The following is a 20,739-nucleotide window of genomic DNA, read 5'->3' as shown; positions in this document are numbered from 1 at the left end:
CAGTTTTTTGTTTCTATTATTCTGAGAGGTAGTCAGGTCAAATATTGAGTTTGCCATAATATGAAGAAGAAGTAGTCTGGAGAGATCAAATAGCTAAGTCAAGATCACATAGCTAATAACTGGTAAAGTGGAATACAAATATGTGATCCTGGATGTCCAATTCTCAGATGTTCCATATGCTAATGGAGATTCTTTTGAGGGTATCAGCTCACTGTATGGCCAGCGAGGGCCCTTCAAAATCCAAAAATTCTGTGATTCTCTGAAGTCGAGTTTTAAACTTGTGTATTCTGACTCGAATTCAAGTATTTTTCCATTATATTCCAGCAATTCAAAAAGCATAATATGCCACATCTTACTCAATACACCCTTTACAGATAACTCCATGTTTAGGATGAAGTGACAAGCTTCCTATACAGTAATTTTCAATGATGTTCTTATTAAAAAGATAGAAATTGATTTAATTTGTGTGTGTACTTATATGCAGCTATGTGGTGCAGTGGTTATAGTGCCAGGTCTGTAGTCAGAGAGACTTATTGAGTTTAAATTCAGCCTTGGATACTTACTAACTGTGTGATCCTAGACAAATCATTTTAACCATATTTGCCTCAGTTTCCTCATCTGTAAAATGAGTTGGAGAAGGAAATTACAAAGTATATCCTTATCTTCACCAAGGAAACACCAAATGGGGTCATGACTCAACAACAAATATATACTTATATGCACATGTATGTATATATATTTATATATTACTAAAACTTCCTCTGTTACATTTTCTTTTATCTAGGCTAATAACAGAACTCTACAGGAAAAGATTCTCCAAGTAAACAATCTGGTCGAAGCTTTTGGCAATGCTTGCACTATTATCAATGATAACTCAAGCCGTTTTGGAAAATATTTAGAAATGAATTTCACCTCTGCTGGAGTAGTTATAGGAGCTCAGATTTCAGAATACTTACTTGAAAAGTCCAGAGTTATTCACCAAGCTGTGTAAGTATATGGAAAATAGCCAAAGGATCTGAGGAAATATAACCAAATGGACCATTTGAGGGTTTGTGATGAGATGTTTTTACAGTGCTTCACTGGACATTTTAGTGGATTCATGATTTCATTAGTATGGGTATGCCCTTTACCAAGGTAACTTGCAATGATAGTCTACTAATTTGTCTCTCTGCCTCTAGACCAGCCCTCACACCAATCTTTCCTTCCCAGCTGATATACTCAGAGCATAGGTCTGACCATGCCAATCTTGTGTTCAAGAAGTTTCAGTAGCTCCCTACTACTTCTAGGATAGTTATTATTAACCATTGTTTGCATTTTGAATCAATATGACAGTCAGAAATCTGTTCCCCTTCTCAGAATAATGTTTTTACATGCATAGAATAAAATATATGCATTACATAGAAAACAAATTCTATGGAAAAACTCCCTCCACGTCTATCTCCAAAATGTTTTTCAGGCTCATCGCACATTACTCATCTTTGTACACTGTGTTCAATCCAAGTTGTCCTACTTGATATTCCCTGAACACAACATTCCATCCTCCATCTCTGTGGCTTTGAACAGGCTGTCCTCCGATGCAAGTGTACTCCCTCCTTACCCTCACCTTGTCAGATTTCCTTGTTTCCTTCAAAGTTCAGCTCAAGTGCTATCTCCTACAAAAGACCTTTCCTGATACACCCAGCTGCCGAGGACCTCCCTATCCTAAATCACTTTGAACTTTCTGTGAATATATTTCATTTGATTTCCCATCAACAGAATGTAAGTTGTTGAGGGCAGGAACCATTTCCTGTTTGTCTTGGTATCCCTATCAACCGGTACAGTGCCTGGCATGTAGGAGGCACTTCACAATTGTTTGTTGAATTAATAAATGATTCCATGCTTTTATATCTCATATACTTCTTCTCTAGGTCTACACATCAGTCTTCCAGAAAGGGGCTAACCTAAGCCCAGGATGCCCTCCTCTTGTTCTTTTAATATAGAGGTTTTTAAGTAGAGAATAGATTCTGGGAGACAATGAATTTAGATGAGGAAAAATTATATCTTATTTTCAGTAAACTTTGGTTTTTTTTAATAATCCTATGTATCTTATTTTGTATATTTAAAAGGATCATTCCAAGAAAGAGTTCATAGGATTTCTATGTTGAGTGTCCCCATTTAGTATCCCAAGGGTACCCAGAATACCACACAGATTGCCCACTTGTTGATCCACAATCATCCATCCATCCTTTTCAGGTCATATAGTTCATAAATCTGCAAGCTCAGCATTCTAGATTAGCACCACAATGGTACAAATCCCAAATTATCTGCAATCAACTTTCTATTTCCTTCCATAAATCACAGAATGAACAAATTACAAATATTCCCTAAAGTATTCTTCCCATATTTTCTTGACATTGTATAGACACCAGTGGAGTAGACAGACTATCTCTCAGTCTTACTACCTGACTTCTCCTGCATGACTTCCAGTCAAACTTCTCTCTGTTGACCTCCTTTGAATTACATCTTTTACTCAATACTTCATTGGCCATCTGCTACAGCCTATTCACTTCCACCATGTAACTTTTCTTTGTCCTTTGAGTGATCTATATTTCTAATTCTTCAGAGACTGGTATTCCATGACTTGTAGCCATAAAGGATCACTGGGAAAATATTGATGTTTCTCTATATCAGAGAGAAACTTTGGGTCACTAAAAGAGTTGCACATATCCCTTAAGTCCATCTAGTTTGTTCTTCCATTCAGTTCTGGGCTCAGCTCATTGTCTATCCAGAATCTTTCTTTCTTTCCTTTCTTTCTCTCCTCTCTTTAATTTATTTTCTCCTCTTCCCTCCCTCTCCCTCATCTTCTTTCTCCTCCTCCTTCTTCTCTCATCAGCCAATGACAGGCCTAATCCCATCATTGTTGATCAACAGGACAAAATTTCAAGTGTGGCCATTGAAGAAAGGCCATGAGCCACCCTGACTTGTTCCATAGCATGGTTTTTCTCCATTGGTTAAGATAATTGAGAGACAAATGGGTTGTAAAGAGGCAGGTTAACCTTGATGAAAAGAACAAATAAACAAGTTCTTAACAACTAGAATTATCCAAAAGTAGAACAGGCTACCTTGAAATAATAATTTCTTTTCAATGAGTAAAGACTAGAAGACCACATGCAAATATCTTTTATTTGAGATTCCTTTTAGGGTATAAATTAGAAAAGATGAATGACCACTGAAATCCTGCCAATCTCTGTGAATCTGAGTGTGATTCTGTGATTTGGAACTATGTCTTGTCAACATTTTACATTTCCTCCATCCTGGAATAGAGTTCTGTACATCATAATTATTAATTTTGGAACATAAAAAATGTTGAGTTTAATTGGATTTTATATCTAGGCACTAAGGACCAAGTAAAATTTAGCCACATGTTCTAATAATAGTGTCTTTGTTGTTGTTTTCTGTTGAGTTTGGTGGATTAGAAGTGGTATGTTTGGTTTTTAATGCTATTTATAAGCAAAATTTCTCTCCTACCTTGTTATTAATTCCCAAACTGCTTTGTTTGTCCTTATAAAAATCTGTATTCATGTCATTGCGTGTATTATGTGGGTATATATATATATATATATTCCAACATTAATAACTATGATGTGTAGTCCCTCACATCAAGTCTTAGGAAAAAAATATAATGTATATTCCAGAAAAAATTATTGTGAAATTGGATTCTAACATGGGGAAAAATGTAAGACTCACAACTTACACGATACATTTGAAAAAGTTCAAAATGGTTCAGTGACAGATATAAATGGTCAATGAATATAAAAATAATTAATAGTAATAATAATGCTTATATATGATGACTTACAGTTTTGCAAAGCATTTTAAAATATTATCTCCTTTTATTCTCATAATAATCCTGGAAGTTAAATGGTATTATTATCCTTCTTTTATAAACAAGGGAACTGAGAAAATAGAGGCTAAGTTGCCTGCCCAGGGTCACATGTTAAGAAAGCATCTGAGACAAAATTTGAATTCAGATCTTCTTGACTCCAAATTGAGTGCTCTGCCCTTTGCACTACTTAGTCACAAAAAAATTCTCAAGAAGAAATATAAACTATTAACAATCATGTAAAAAGTGTCCTATAGCAATAATAGTAAAATAAATGCATGTTAAAATTAATTTGAGGTTCCATCTTATATTCATCATAAAGATGATAAAAAAAAGTGAAATGACAATTAATGGAGGAGCTATGAAAGAATAGGTATAAACTTTTGGTGGAGCTATGTATTGGCCCAAATATTCTAGAAACAATTTGGAATTATACCCAAAAGGTCACTAATTGTGCATTTCCTTTAACTTAACAATATTATCATTAGAATTTTGCCACACACAAGAAAATCAAAGACGAAGGAAAGAAACCATATGTGCAAAAATTTTATTTTTAGCAGCACTTTTTCTTACAGCAAGGGACAGGAAACAAAGTGGATGCTCATAAATCGGGGAATTACAAACAAATTATGGTAACTAAATGTATTGGAATACTATTGAACCATAAGAATTAATGGCAAGTCAGTTTCCAAGATACCTAGGAAGATTCTTATGACTGATGAAGAATGAAATGAGCAGAACCAGGAAAAAATATATGCATTTATTCTAAAATTAGAAAGAAAAGCAATATTGAAAGACTTAAGAACTCTAATAAATTCAGTGATCTTGTATGATTCCAGAAGAAGGATGATTTTAAAATGCTTCCTCTTGATGAAAAGTGAAATATAAGTAAAGAATTGGATGTGCATTTTCAGACAGAGCTGAAAAGACAAATTTGTTTTGCTTGAATAAACTTCTTTCTTACAAAGGAGGGATTTAATTTGAATGGAGGGAGTGATCACAATTGCAGAAGAAAAAAACGATTGCTACATTTTTTATTTTTTGTTTCAGCTCCAAATTCTCTCCCTCCCTCCCCTCTTTCCCCAACCCACTGAAAAGGCAAGCAGTACTATCACATATACAAATTCATGCATAATCTATTTCTATATTAGCCATGTTGCAAGAAAAGAAAAGAAAGAGAATAAGAAAAAAGTATGACTCCATCTGTACTCAGAGTCCATCGATTCTCTGTCTAGTTTGCATTTTTCATCATGAGTTCATTGAAATTGTTGTGTTTCGTTGTACTGGTCAGAGTTACTAAATCTTCTACAGTTGATTATCATTATAATTTTGCTGTTATATTATTCCCTGGCTCTGCTCACTTCATTTTGTATCAGATAAGTCTCCTCAGAATTTCTGAAACCGTCCTGCTCATCATTTCTTATAGCACAATTGTATTCCAGCACAATCATGTTCTATAACTCCTTCAGCCATTCTCCATTTGATGAGCATTCCCTCTTTTCCAATTATTTGATACCACCAAAAGAACAGCTAGGAGAATTTCCATATTTGTGTGTCCTTTTCCTTTCCTTTTATCTATTTGGATTAGATCTAGTAGTGGTATCACTGGGTCAAAGTGAGCACAGTTCCAAATTGTTCTTCAAAATAATTGGATTAGTTCACAACTCCTTCAGTAGTGCATTAGTGTAGCTATTTTCCCACACCCCCTCTAACATTTGCCATTTTCATTTTTTTGTCATCTTAGCAAATCTGATATGTGTAAGGTAATACCTGAGTTGTTTTTATTTCTCTAAGTCTGAATGAATTAGGGCATTTTTCATATAACTCTTGAAAACCTTTATTTCTTCTTCTCAATACTACCTGCTATTGTCCTTTGATTATATATTAGAGAATGGCATTTATTTTTGTAAGTATTTCTTCATATATTTGAAAAATGAGGTCTTTATCAGAGAAACTTGCTATAAAACTTTTTTCCCTGTTTCCTGCTTTCTTCCTAATTCTGATTGCATTGGTTTTGTTTGTGTAAAAAGAAATCAAATTCATCTATAGCCATATAAAAATGCTCTAAAATACTCTTGATCCAAGAAATGGAAATTAAAACGACCTCACACCTATCAAATTGGCCAATATGACAGAAAAGAAAAATGATAATTTTTGGAATTGTAGTATATTATTAAAATATAACATTATTTCATATTTAAATTACTAACTAATTCAAAGACATAAGAAAACTAAATAGGAAGTAAGACCCCTAAAACCCAGAATCAGAACAACCATATTCACACAATCAATTCAATTCAAAAAAGCATTTATTTATTAAGGATTGACTATGTGCAAGGCATCGTGTTATGTACAGAGGATACAAAGACAAAGTTACAAATGATCTTTACCCTCAAGAATTTAATATTATTACAGGAGCAATGTTGCATCAATGTAAATTAATAAATATAAGTTCATTTGAGGAGGGGAGAAGATACTAACAACCAAGTAGGAAAGGCTTCCATCAGAGATGGCTTCTGAATTGAGTCTTAAAGAAAGCTAAGAGGTAGTAGTGAGGAGAAGGTACATTTTCAGTGTGTTACAGCCTTGTTATAGAAAGCTAAACAGGGTATATAATATCAAACTGACGATCAGCCAAAGGGCCAGTTTGATTGAAAGATAGATTTGTGAAGGGAAGAAATGTAAAATATTTCTAAAAATGAAGGCTGTGGTGTCCAATTATAACTCCAGAGGACCACAAGTAGAATATGCCTTCCCTTCTTGTCAGAGAAATGCTATATGGATACAGAAGGAGGGCATTATATAATTAGAAATCCTGTACCTTTGGACTCCATCTCCCAGAATTCTTTTTCATCTCCCAACATCCCTTTCCCTTCTCCACTACATTGTGTGTTCATGTTTGTATATAAGTTTTTGTAACTCCTCCCTCACTGCCCTTATTTTTTTCTCTGTGCACAGCTGGAAAAGTGGGTAGAAAATTATTTTTTGTAGAGATATTTTATTTTATCAGTTACATGTAATAATTTTGCACATAAGTTTTCTGAAGTTGTATGATACAAATTGCTTCTCTCACTTCCCTCCCTCCTTTCTGGAGCTGTTAAGCCATTTGATCTAGGTTATACATATATTATGCAAAACATATTTCAATATTATTTATTTTTGTAAGAGAATACTCATATAAAATCAAAACTCCCAAATACCAAAGTTAAAATAGTATTTAATAGCTTTTTAAAATTAAATTTATTTTTTTTACATAGAAATTTTTCACAAATTTCTATGTAAGTTTTCTAAAGTTCTGTGATCCAAATTGTCTTCCTCCCTCCTTCATTCCCACTTCCCCAAGCTGGCAAACAATTCAAACTGCATTATACATATGTTGTCACACAAAACACATTTTCATATTACTCATTTTTGTAAATGAATAATCTTATAAAACCAAAACCCCAAAACATAGACACAAATAAACAAGTGAAAAATTGTATGCTTTCATCTACATTTTGACTCCAACAGTTCTTTCTCTGGAGGTGGATAGCATTCTTTGTCATGAGGACCTAAGTATTGCCCTGGGTCATTTATTGCTGATGATAGCTAAATCTATCATCTTTGAACATTCCACAATATTGCTGTCACTGTGTGCAATGTTCTCCTGGTTCTGCTCATTTCACTCTGCATCAGTTAATGTAGAACCTTCCAGCTCTTTCTGAAACCAAACTGTTAACCATTCTTTTACAGCACAATAATATTCCATCACCATTTTATACCACAATTTGTTCAGCCATTCCCCAATTTATGGGTATCCCTTTAGTTTCCAATTCTTTGCCACCACAAAAAGAACAGCTCTAAATATGTTTGTACAAATAGGATCTTTCCTAATTTTTTATCTCTTTGGGATACAGACCTGGTAGTAGTATTACTGGATCAAAGGGTATGCATTGTTATAGCCTTTGGGGCATAGTTTGAAGTTGCCCTTCAGGATGGTTGGATAAGTTCACAACTATGATGGAGAAATTACTGAGAAATGTCAGCAATATAAAATGAACAAAGCAAAACTTAAGGAAAGAAGGGGAAACGTAAAGAAGTAAAGAAGGGATGGAGGGAGAGTGGAAGGGGAAAAGAAAGGGAGGAAAGGGAAACTTTTAATGCTAAGCTGAAGACTCTTTTATCCCAGAGGCAACAACAAATCTTAAAAGTAGGAGAGAGTTCAGAAGTAGGCACAGAGTAAAAAGCAAATTATTGTTTTATTAAAATTCCTATAAATTTTCCCTTTTGTCAAAATATAAGGTTCCTGATTTTAAGTATGATTTCATTGTTCATTTTATTTGTTCATTTTTCTTGAAGTTGTTGTTCAAAGCTATTTGTCTGAATGTCTAGTGCATCACTATGGCCAGGGTCCATGAAAAAAGGTTGGCACTGACATTTTTTAATTTGGCGAAACAAGTTTAGCAATTAGTAACGAACCTTACTTATACTTCACTAACATCTTTTTTTTTATTGTTTCAGTGGAGAAAAAAATTTCCATATTTTTTACTACATCTATGCGGGTTTGGCTGAAAAGAAAAAACTGGCCCATTACAAATTGCCTGAAAATAAACCTCCTAGGTAAAATAAAGAAGTGATCTTTGGAACATGAAATAATTTCATTTTCCATGGACATTTAGTTGTAACCATTCATTTCTTAATCTTTCATTCCTGTATCTTTTCAGGTACCTCCAAAATGAACATCTCAGAATGGTACAGGACTTATTAAACAATAGTTTCTATAAGTCCCAATTTGAATTAATTGAACAGTGCTTCAAAGTGATAGGTTTCACAATGGAGGTGAGTTTTAATGATATTCAAGCCAAGACTCTCTTTTGATCAGTAATGAATAAGTACATTCATAACAACAATATTGATAACTTGATGGCATATCAGAGGGACTTCAAAAATGCCTATTGATCAATGACACAAGTCACTCAGTCATAAATTTGATCTGTAATAATTTTTATCATTTAACTCAGATTTCTTTTATTTTCTATTTCTGAATGATTACTCTTTATTTTATTATTTTCATTTATTGCCCAAGGTCATGGGACAGGGTAAAATTATTCACTGAGGGACCACCAGGTGGCTCCACAGAGAGCCAAGCCTGGAGACAAGAGATACTGGGTTCAAATGTGACCTCAGACACTCCCTAGCTATGTGGCGCTGGACAAATAAGTCATTTGTCCCCAGCTGTCTAGCTCTGACCATTCTTCTGCTTTAGAACTTTAGAACTGATACTTAAGTATTTATTCTAACACAGAAGCTAATGGTTTAAGAAAAATTAAATTAAATTATTCACTGAGTATATATTGGGCTTACCAATAGGCAAATGACCTCCTCTATCTAGATCATTATTAGTGAGGACTGCAGTTGAATTCTAACTTCTATTTCCTGAGTGATGCCCGTGAGGGTTAATGCATGTCCTTATAAACAGTTAATTTGTAAGAGACTTAATTTAGTCTCTTTGTGTGTTTGGATCTATAAGAGTAGTTTAGGTTTACAAAACAGTTTATACCTTCCCATAAACTTAGAAAGTTTTATTAGCTGAGCTTACCATAAACAGTCATTGATAGAAATGCACCATAAAGTTTTTCGAAATGTGTGTAGTGAAGATACCAATTCTATTCATATAGAGGTCTGTAGAATGTTTTAAAATATTTTCTGGTAATGTTAACCTTACTTATATAATGAAAGGTTCTCTGAAGCTGCCTCAGCCAGGATAAGGCAGCACTCTATAATATAAAGAGAACTGAATTTAAGGGCAGAAGATCCGCACCCCAATTTCTAGCTCTAAAACTGACTCATTGTATGACCCTGGGCAAGTCTTTTTACCTCTCTAAGCCTCAATTTTTATATCTGCAAAAATGGTGATTAGAATATCTCCCTGCTTCATAGGTCCATTGTCTTCTAATTTTGACTCCCACTTTTCTATTTTTATTTTGAAGAGCACAGGTTAAAGCATTCAAGTGACAGGTTGACCCTTTGTCCTTATTTTCATCCCTGTCCTGGTTCCCTATATATCAGTCAAGTGGAATGGTTTTAACTTTCCATAGCTGATTGAGTGCTAGCATAGAGCCATACCATTTTGCTACATTTTGAGTTCACAGTTTAGTAGAGATCCAACTTCTTGGGATCCCCCAAAATGGGGAATGGCTTTTCCTCATTGGTTTTGACCATGAATTATTGCGTTGGTTTTCACAAAGAATATAATTTGCTCAAAGGACCAAGCAGAACTTCATGGTCACTTATGTCATGAGGTCATATTGTACTTTGATGTTTGTTGTTCAGCACACTCAAAAAGGATGCAGAACAAATATGAGTCACTCTACAAATAGCCAACACTGGAGAGCACTAACATGTTTTTTATTGCCTTAAAGAGTATTTCTTAAGCTTTTTGTCTTTCTGGAAATTGAATGTAAATAATTCATGTTCATATAACCCAAGGATTTTGGAGGACTGTTTCATATTGCTGTTTTGGTTTCGTAATAATATGAAAGTAGACTGTAAGCTCCCCAAGGATGGATTCTTTCCTATTTCCCTTTAAGTGCCAGTGTCTAGCATGTTTCACATACTCAATAAATGTTTGTTGAATTCAGATCAATTATGAGAAACCATATGCATTGCGGCTAGGTAGGACAATAATTTTGTTCTATTTTAATTAATTTTTCATATTTTCCTTAGGATGGTCCAAATTCACATTTAACATCTTGCAGAGAAGTTCACCCATAAGTCAGCCTCTGTACATCTACCTAATATCAAAAAAGACAAGAATAAAGTCAAGGGAGCCATTTGTTTTTTTGAGATTTGTCTACTTTATAAATCAGGATTAATTGCTAGGAATGTGTACTCACAAAAACCATTTTATAAGCATGCATACTGGGAGCTAGTCATCCCACAGGTTGTTTTCATATTGAAAATTTCTGCTTGGCTTGGTGTAGCTTCAATAAGTCATTTCTATTAACTGTGAAATCTGTGTTGAATTAAACTCTAAAACAATGGAAATAAGAATCATGTGTCTCCCTGTGTGTCAGTACCTGAGACAGAGTATTGTAGTAGAACATTGAACTTGGGAAGACAAATTCAAATCATAATTCTGATCATTACTAGCATTATGAGTAACTCCCTGAATATCTCAACTTCAGTTTCATCATTTCTAAAATGGAAATAACAATCGCTTTAGCATTTGCTTCAGAGAGTGATTATGGGAACCAGAGAAGATGGCTCAGGCAAAGTACATTACAAATCCCAAAGCCATATTTCAACATCATTGGCTACATAGGATTTTTAGCTGCATGAGCACCTCCTCCCCCAAAATGGGCAACAGCCCCTCCATAACTTAGTGTGATACGTGCACATCTTTCCTCAGTCCAGAAGAAAACTTGTCATCGTGGCTTCAGGTAAGGGAGAGGGTGTTCACAGGAAGAAGGTCCCAAAGCTTTAGAATCCTGTAGATGGTTGTCTGCATGAAAGGGGGAGGTGTGAGGACTTCCTGAGCTGCTTCTGGGAATGAAGAACTGAACTACAAGCATGTTATGTCCTGAGGTTTAATCTACTGAGGATGGATATTGGTTTTACAGCCCACATTTTGCTGAAGATAGTGAATGATAGGGATTCCAGGGAGCTGGAATGCCAGAGTTGGAGCAGTGGCCAGTGTAACCCCATAGAACTATAGTAGATCTCCATGCTGACTATGGAGAATGTGCTAAGAAAAGCCAAAAGAAAAATTACTTTCTCAACCTTTCTGCCCACATGCAAGAGGAATAGTTTCACCACCCACCTCCATTCAAATTTGCATTGGGCTTTTTTTCCCCAACCACCTAGAACTGCAGGAGGTATAAACTACATTCATTTTACATGACGTAGGGATGAAGTAAAATCACACAAGATTATTTTCTTTGGTTTTATCCTTTTTTTAATCATTCAACAGTCAATAAGCATTTGTCCAGTACCTACTATGTACCAAATACTGTGCTAAATGATAGGGATGCAAAAAGAGATAAAATACAGTTCCTGTCCTCAAAGAACTTACAGTCTAATGTTAAAACCTAATTTTTTTTTACTTTTTAACTGTTAAGTTCTAAATTCAACAAACAGAAATGCCTAAAACAAATGCAAAAAAAAACCAGAAAATGAAAATATAAGAAAATAAAAATAGACATTTCCTTATACAAAGTAGAACATAAAAAATCATTATATATGAAATCATGACTGTTATGTACAACTTGATTTTTAAAAGAAGTACATAATAAATTTAATGTTACTTCCAAAATACCCCACTTGTCTATTTTCTGCTGAACTTCCTTTTGCTTCCTTCTGTGAGTTTTTAGGATGCTTCAATTTCCTACTTTTATTCTTTTTCTTTTCTCAACACTACCACTGATTCTTCTCTCTCTCCAAACCTTCCTTTCAGTAAAAGAGGAAGAATGCAATCCTTATAACAAATAAGCATAATCAAGCAAAATAAATCCACACATTTGCCACATTCAAAAGTTTATGTTTTATTCTGCACCTTGGGTTCCTCACCCCTCTGCTAAGCATAGCATAGGTCATCTGTCCTCTGAAATCAAAGTTGGCCATTGCATTTTTAATTTATTTTTATTCATTTGTGTGTTACATTAAAGTTCTCAAACATTGGTCATTGAATTTATTGGAGTGAAAGGTCTTGTGGGAAATGATAATAGACTCTGTTTCAATGTTTCCTTGGATTTACTATGCCATGGTGCCATGTTTAGAGTACCACACAGACTAGCCCCCAGTCTCCTTAACAAACTTCCTCTAAGAAGAGTGACCTAGTCATACATTCATTTAGTAATCATCTCCTTTTGAAATACCTGCTTTACAAATTCTCATCAGAGAAGTTATCGCTACCCTAAACTCTCTAGAAATTAGTCAGAAATTGTCATCTGCACAGCTGATTTTTCACTTATTTAATTCATAGCCAAAAAAGTGATTCAAATATATTATAGAATTCTGCCTACTTAACATCACACATCCTGTAGCTTTAGACAATCAGTTTGAGAGACTCAGTGGGAATTGGCTCATGGAAGAGATTAATATTTATTCTGCTAGTTTCTTGTTTGTGTTTATTACTCCCATGAAATAATAAAGCAACTGAACAGTGCACTCTGTATAGAGGAAAACCTTCATATTCTTCCCCTAGTAGCCACAGCCCCATTCTATATCAAGGGTGACATTCATTCAACATGTATTTATTTATGTAATTAAATTAAAAGTAAAACCTACTGTCTGCCAAATACTGTAGTAATTGCCAGAGGAAAAAAAGTAGAAAATTGAGATAGGTGCTTTTCTCAAGGAACTCACATTCTAATTACAGAAGACAAAATCTTAAAAAAAAAAGATTCCATTTCTAGGCAAATGGAAACACCAAGAGATTCTTGAGATCTAGAGGTAAAGCCACAAGGCAGATAATAATGCCATGTGAACCTTGGAGAACAATGGCAGGGCAAATAGTCTCCAACCAATGACTGTTGAGAGGATAATCAGTTTGTCCACAAGCATTTATGAAATCATTACCAAGCTAGTGCTGAAAATACAAAGAAAAACAAAAATATTATCCCTGCCCCCAAGGAGTTTTGTTCTAATGAAGGAGGCAACATACAAATAACAGTCCATACAAGAAATATAGACTATAAATAAATGAGAAGGAATCTCAGATGGAAGGCACTAGTAATGCGAATTACCTCAAGTAAGGGTAGGATACTCTTCATGGCAGGAGAGAAAAGAGAAACCTCCATCCAGAAGTGGATTTCTTGTACCTGATGGGTCCCAGACAACAGGTATTAGGGCACAGGAGGGAGAGGGTTCTGCTTCTGCTGAACCATCTAATTTATATTTACAAATAAATGACTGGAAGATAAAGCTCCCCACAGTACCTTCCATGTTGTAGGTGCTAGGGCTACTCTGGAGAAGCTGGGTTACAGAGGGAATATAAACAGAGAAGTAAATGCATAATATGTGCAACGTAAGGCATCTGTGGAGTGGAATGAAAATGGAGGGAATCAGAAAAAGTCTCCTGAAACATCATTTCAAGTGGTAGCACTTGAACAGAACCCTGAAAAGGGTTGGAAATTCTAAGAGCCTGAGGAGAAGAGAACAAGGGGAAGAGCTTGGTAGTATTCCTTCCCTTTCCTTGGTGACTAATCTACCTATAGACATCTCCTTCCTACAGAATAGATATAAATGAAATTCATGGAACCCAATATTTCTGTTCTTTTCCCCCCAGGAACTTGGAAGTGTATACAGCATCCTAGCTGCAATTTTAAATGTGGGTAATATTGAATTTTTTTCCGTGGCAACTGAGCATCAGATTGACAAAAGCAACATTGCTAACGCAGCAGCACTTGAGAACTGTGAGTTATTGCCTTCCATTCATCATTACATTTTTTCTTTTCATTTTTAGTGAAATATATATATGCATATATATATATAATGGTGGTCATTTTTAACAACTTAATATACATATAGAGACCTTTACACAATAATCAGATTCAATTCCTGTATAAATAAAAACAAAATAGTCCACTTTTAGAAAACAGATCTTTATGCCCACAAATTATCATATAAAATGCTGGTAAAGAATTATTTCTATGATTATCTAATGATCTTCCCTATCAATGAGAAAGGCAGTTTGGGTATAGTGGTAACACTTCAGAGTCAGTGCACCCAAATTGGAATCTAGATTTGCTAATGACTATCTCCATGACCTTTGACGAGTCACTACATTTCTCAGGACCTTAACTTCCTTAAAGGTAAAAATGAGTTTGGAGTAGGCTTTCTCTCTGATTCTTCCAAGTTCTGAATCCTGTAGTTAATGGAATCAAATAATTTGAATGTTAGAAGGTACCTCAGCAGCCATCTACCATGAAATTGAACATTCAACCCAAAGGTCATAATATATAAGAGTTAGCACTTTTAAGAAAAGTTTTGCATCAAACTCATAAATCAAAATGTTATAGATTTTCTTGAAAGGGATTTGATCATTAATTCCAAAGGTTCTTAATGTAGAGTCAGGAACAGGTTGCTGGAGGTCTTTGAACATTTCATATACACTAACCTTTAAAAATTGGCATTTCTTTCCATTATGAATGTAGACAAGAAAGTATTCGTCTGATTAGCAGTGATCATGGACATCACAAAACTTCTAAAGGGATCCCAGACACACACAAAAATTCACGAATCCCGAATCTAATCCAACAACTTTCTTTTAAAGATAAGGAAGTAGACTCTGTGAGGTTATGGTCTGCTCAAAGTTTCAGAAGTATTAAGTAGAACCCTTGATGCCAAATCTGTTATATTCTACCTGGAGTTGACTAATTATGCAAAAAAAATAGAATTTCAAAGCTAGAAAATGAGGTCATGGGAAAATGTATCTTAGATTATGCACATATTTTCTACACAAAAGAAATAGGTAGAAAATGCATGCTTAAATTTTCCCTGGGATTCCCCCACCCACCCACATCAAAACCTAGTCTGCACATTTGCTTTAAACCAAATTTTCCTGATTTATTCATTATGAAAGATTAAAGATGGCTCTACCCAGAAGAATTTGTCTATCATGGCACTGTCTATAAATACCTTGCCATATACTTTATTCCCAAGTTAACCAGAAATTCCAGGATTATCTCAGACCTTAATAACTCAAATGGCTCTTCTTGCTTTATGGTAATGAGAACATACCTAAAGATCTTATAGCATTATACTAATGACTCTAAAAACAGTAATGGACCCTCTCAACTACCAAGATATCAGATTGTAGCAAACATATGATAAAGTAAGTTAAAAGATAGTCCTTTTTTAATCAATAAGGATTTATTAAGAATCTACTATATGTCATTCTTGGACACTGAAATGAAAAAGTGATACATTCTCTGCCCCCAGGGAACATGCTTTCTACTAGGAGGGGAGGACAGTATATAATTACAAAGAAATAAATCAGTAACATATGCAAACAAATACAAAGTTTTTAGGGGTTGACAAGTGAGGGAGTAAAGACATCTTTTTTTTAAGTAGTACTTAAAGACCATAGAGTTAGAGCTGGAATAGACCCTAGAGGCTATCAAAGTCAGTTCCATCTTTAAAAGATATTCCTAATTAAATATTACCATGAGAATGCAAATAAATTGCAATTGGTGGAATGATATCCTAACAAATGCATCATGGGTAGTATGTACTTAAGTAATATGGGGCAAAACTAACTACTTTTCATATGTGGACTATACATATAAGTATATATATGCATATATATATGGAAAGGGAGAGAATATATTAAAATCAATAACATCTTTGATAGAATTAAATAACAAGAAGGCATGACACTGGGAAGGAACTACAGAATGTGAATACTCCCTTTCCCCTATGAAAAATGTGTTAATTCAGTATTTTAAAAAGACACTCAGAAGAGGCTCAACAAATTTAACAACAACAAAAAAAAAACAGAAATCCTTTGTCCTTGATACTGTATTAAGGAAAGGAAAAGACTGCATTTTGATTGACAGAGACATGTGACATAAAAATATTAAAATATTTTACCAATTAATCTAAATATTAACTCTACCAATTTGATACTAGTCATTGGAAACTGTTTTGATTATGTTCATAGTAAAACAATTCCTATCATCTTGATTCACTGAGTTTCAGTGCTATTAATTTCTGGTGCCCTATGACATTTAAATATTTATTCAGGATATAGCAGTTCTCCAGGAAAAAAAAAAGATGATAATTGAAATGCGTAGCTAAAAAGATACTCTGACTTTCAAACTGTAAATGTCAAGATGATTGGGGACTCTGGGTGGCTAGAGGTGTCCAAAAACCCATGTATCTAAAATAATGTAAGTATGTAGACACCTCTGTTCTCTTTTCTACCGTAACCTCCTATTTAATCTCAGACATCCAGAAACCACAAGAATCTATTGGTTTGTTTTTTTTTTAAATCCTGTTGTACTATGCCTGTAGATTTTTCCCTTTAAAAAAAAGGGGGGGGGGAAGCTAAGGTCGGAAGACATCGACTACATACAGCTCTGTTTCCATGACAACAAAATAGCTGGTCATTTTTGTCACTTCAGGAAAAAAATCAGTAAGGATTCAGTTGCCTGGTATTGTTGAGAGAAAAGCAGCCATTCAGTTGATCAAAGCTTCACATTAGGGCTTGTTTTGATTTTGTGTAGAGAAACTCCATATCTGGCCAATCTAGACAAGACTGTAAGTACAAATCACAAAGATATTTATGAACAGAGAGACACTAATGACCAACCAAAGTTATATTTCTACTTTAAAATCATCTCTGTCTAGAGGTTTTGGGGTGGGAAGTACTGCATACATATATTATCAGACATGATTTATACTTTGGTTAATATTGCTAACCTGCACATCTCTCTTTCTTTTTATAAGGGATATTTTGCAGGGGAGGGAAAAAGAGGAACACATTTGGAAACAAATGTGATATAAACATAAAATGAATCAAGAAAAATTAGAAATGTGTTTAAAATAAAGCTCATCCCTGTACATACTACTGAGTTTTCTTATATTATTGATATTTCACTATTACATGTTATGCCATGCCATTAGAAGAAGATAAACAAAGATGCTTTTTATTGCTGTAGGACTGAGAGGTAATAATCAATAGATTTGGATTCCAATTCTGCCTCCAGAATTTAGTAGCTATACAGTCAGGAAGCAGTCATTTTCTACAATCTGTTTCTTCATCTGTAAAATAGAGATTACAAAGTCTACACTACCTTCTTTCGAGGCTTGTTTTAAGGAAAATGCTATACAGATGTGAGGAATAATAGTAGCAGCCATAGTAGTTGGTGGTGGTGTTTTTATGGTTGTTATAATTCCTGAAGGGAAAAGGACCCTGGAAGCTTTGGTGAAGTATAAAGAACATTGGCTTTTAAGTAAGAAGATGGGAGTTCAAAACCCAGTCCTGATGCTTAAAAGATAGGTGATCTTGAACAAATCCCAGGACTTCCCCCTGCCTCACTTTCCTTATCTATAAAATGGGGAGAATAGTGTTGGCACTATACAAAAAGGACTTTGTCAGTGATGAAGGGCTAGATGCATCAGCTGTTATTATTATTATCTGCTTTGCTGGCATCTCTCTTAACAAAGAATCTATTTATTTTTCAGCTGCTGCTTTGCTTTTTATCCAGGCAGATGAACTACAAGAAGCCCTCACCTCCCACTGTGTGGTGACTCGAGGGGAAACAATTATTCGTCCTAATACCATGGAAAAAGCGAATGACGTCAGAGATGCTACTGCAAAGACACTGTATGGTCGACTCTTCAGCTGGATCGTCAATCGTATTAACAGTTTACTGAAGCATGATGCATCTCAAAGGTAAAAGGACTGTAGAAACATTTCCGTCACCCGCAAGCTTCGTAGAGCTGTGCTTGCTCTCTCCTTTTGATTCAGTCCTTGTGCAACTGCATTTCAGCAGCTGTTTCTAAATAATCCTACTTAATTCTCAAACATAGGGCTCAGGCTCAGTAGGTCCACTGCTTGCCATAATGATATATATATATATATATATTTTTTTTTTGCCTTAGCCCTCTTCATTTTCATGATGCTTTGAAAAATCTATAGATTTCATCCATAAAATATTTTTTAACTCAACATGTAATTTCAATGGCATTGGGAACACCTAGGAAATAACCTTCATCTACAAAAGCAGATCAATTAATTAACTAAACATTTCTTCAGCACCTATTATATATGAGACTTTGTTCTAGGTGCTAGGGATACAAAGACCAAAAAATAGTAATAATTATACAATCCCACCATTCAAGTAGCTTACATTCTGTTGGGGGAAATCATATTTTTGGGTACATGCATGAATATAGGCATATGTAGAGACATACATAGATATATATATAAAAGTGCATATATGTATATATAGATGTATGTATAAATATATACATATAAATGTATTTACATATCTTCGTACATATTCAGAGTGTCTAAAAAGCTTTATTAAAGCAATTAGCTCAAATAACTTCTAGGTTTATTAGTTTAAAACTAGACTCAGATTTTATGACACCCTATATATGTACATAATTAAATGCCAAAACATATATATGTATTATATATAAATAGAGAGAGAGAGACTGCAATATAGATACAAGGTAGTTATGAAGGGAAGGAATTAATATTTGAGGAAGTTAATCAATCAAGAATTTATGTAGAAGAGGGTATTTAAGCTGCATCTTGAAGGAAAAAAAAGTTTCTCTAAGGCAGCTGTAAGGAGAAAATGTATTTTAGGCATGATGAACAGCCAGTGAAAAGGAATACTGGTGGGTAATGTAGCATCATTTCTGAGGAGCAAAGAGCACAAAAAAGTGTATTTGTGGGCAGGGTTGGGGCAGAAGTGGAATAATGGAGGAAAGGCTTGAAAGATAGGCTGGGGCAGGTTGTTGAAGGTCCTTACCAAAAAAGAAGAGTTTGATCCTACAGAAAATCAGGAGCCACTGGAGTTTATTGAAAAGGAGAATGTCATTATCAAATATGTGATTATGGAAAATCATTTTATCAATTATATCAATGTTGAATTGTAGTGGAAAAAATAATTGAGGCCAGAGAATAGCCATTGTATTGGTCTTGGCAAGAAGTCATGAGAAATTGACTTACCTATGAAAGGGAAGGTGGGGTCATATAGCAGAGATGTTCTAGAGGCAGAAATGGCAAGTTTGAGCAATTTATTGGACATATAGAGTGAGGGAGAGTGAGAAACCAAAGATAACTCTGAGGTGATGAGTTTGGGAATGGGAAAGAATTTTGATAGATATAGTGAAATTTGGAAAGGTGGCAGATTTGGGATAAAAGATAATGAGTTCTGTTATGGACATGTTGAATATGAGGTGTCTTTGGAATAAATTGTTTAAAAATGGCCAATAAACATCTGGAGATACAAAACTGGAGAAAAATTAGGGCTGGGTACATAGATGAGGGAGCCATCTACCTAGAGATGATTATTAAACTCATGGCAGTTTATTAAGTCATCAATAATACAATACAATACAATACAATTAAGTATCTACTATGTGCTAGGCACTGTGCTAAGCCTGGGATACAATTAATAAAAAGAAAAATAGTCCCTGTCCTCAAGGACCTTACAATCCAATAGGGGGAGACAATACACAAATGGAGGTAGGAATGTGGGTGCACATTAAGGGTCCCCAATGTGGGAGCACCCCACATTATTCCATGGAATTTAAACCAGGCAGAGCATCAGATGCAAAGTGAGCTGAAAGTCTAGTTTCTGCCCATAGAAAAGGGGTTGAAAGGAATTTGGTACTCCAGCCTCCAGTCCTGGGATCAGGGCATAGGAGGCTAAGGGAGATGGTGTCAAACAAGAATTAAATCAACAACTTGGTGATAAAATTAGAAATGATGAGCTTAATCTGAGAAGAGGCATCTTGTCCCATAAAGATGAGATCAGACAGAGCACATGCATAGTGGAAAGAATGTAGACAGAGAAGAGGTCCAGGACAGAAAAAGATAAACCCAAACATTGTTCTACAATTTATATCCTTATAGAGTTGCCTAGGGCACCAAAAAATTAAGTGACTTGATCAAGGTCACACCTCTGGGATATGTCAGAGGCAAGACTTGAACCTTGGTCTTCCTGACTATGAGAAAGTCTCTCTATCTACTATCCTCAACTATTTCTCATGATCAGTAACATCAGCATTAAATAGATAACTCATATTCATACAGTGCATTGCAAAACATTTTTCCTCAAAACAATCCCATGAAATGTATAATCTAATTTTTACATTTTACAAATGAAAAAAATGGGGTCAGAGAGTTTAAATGATGACTCAAAGTACCTAACAAT

At 34.7% G+C, this 20,739-nt stretch overlaps 1 protein-coding gene across 1 annotated transcript in view; it reads left to right on the top strand.

Annotated features, from left to right (window-relative positions):
- Positions 1-20,739, top strand: part of MYO3A (myosin IIIA) — a 274,518-nt gene that overhangs the window by 158,139 nt on the left and 95,640 nt on the right. The window contains exons 15-19 of the mRNA XM_056800079.1: positions 785-987; positions 8,363-8,461; positions 8,566-8,680; positions 14,130-14,256; positions 18,032-18,242. Coding sequence (XP_056656057.1) covers positions 785-987; positions 8,363-8,461; positions 8,566-8,680; positions 14,130-14,256; positions 18,032-18,242 — 755 coding nt within the window. The remainder of the gene's footprint in view (positions 1-784; positions 988-8,362; positions 8,462-8,565; positions 8,681-14,129; positions 14,257-18,031; positions 18,243-20,739) is intronic.

The sequence above is a fragment of the Monodelphis domestica genome, chromosome 5 (assembly GCF_027887165.1).
Source record: "Monodelphis domestica isolate mMonDom1 chromosome 5, mMonDom1.pri, whole genome shotgun sequence".
Lineage (NCBI taxonomy): Eukaryota > Metazoa > Chordata > Mammalia > Didelphimorphia > Didelphidae > Monodelphis > Monodelphis domestica.
The sequence above is the reverse complement of the archived record's forward strand: the minus strand, read 5'-3'. Positions and strand labels throughout refer to the sequence as shown.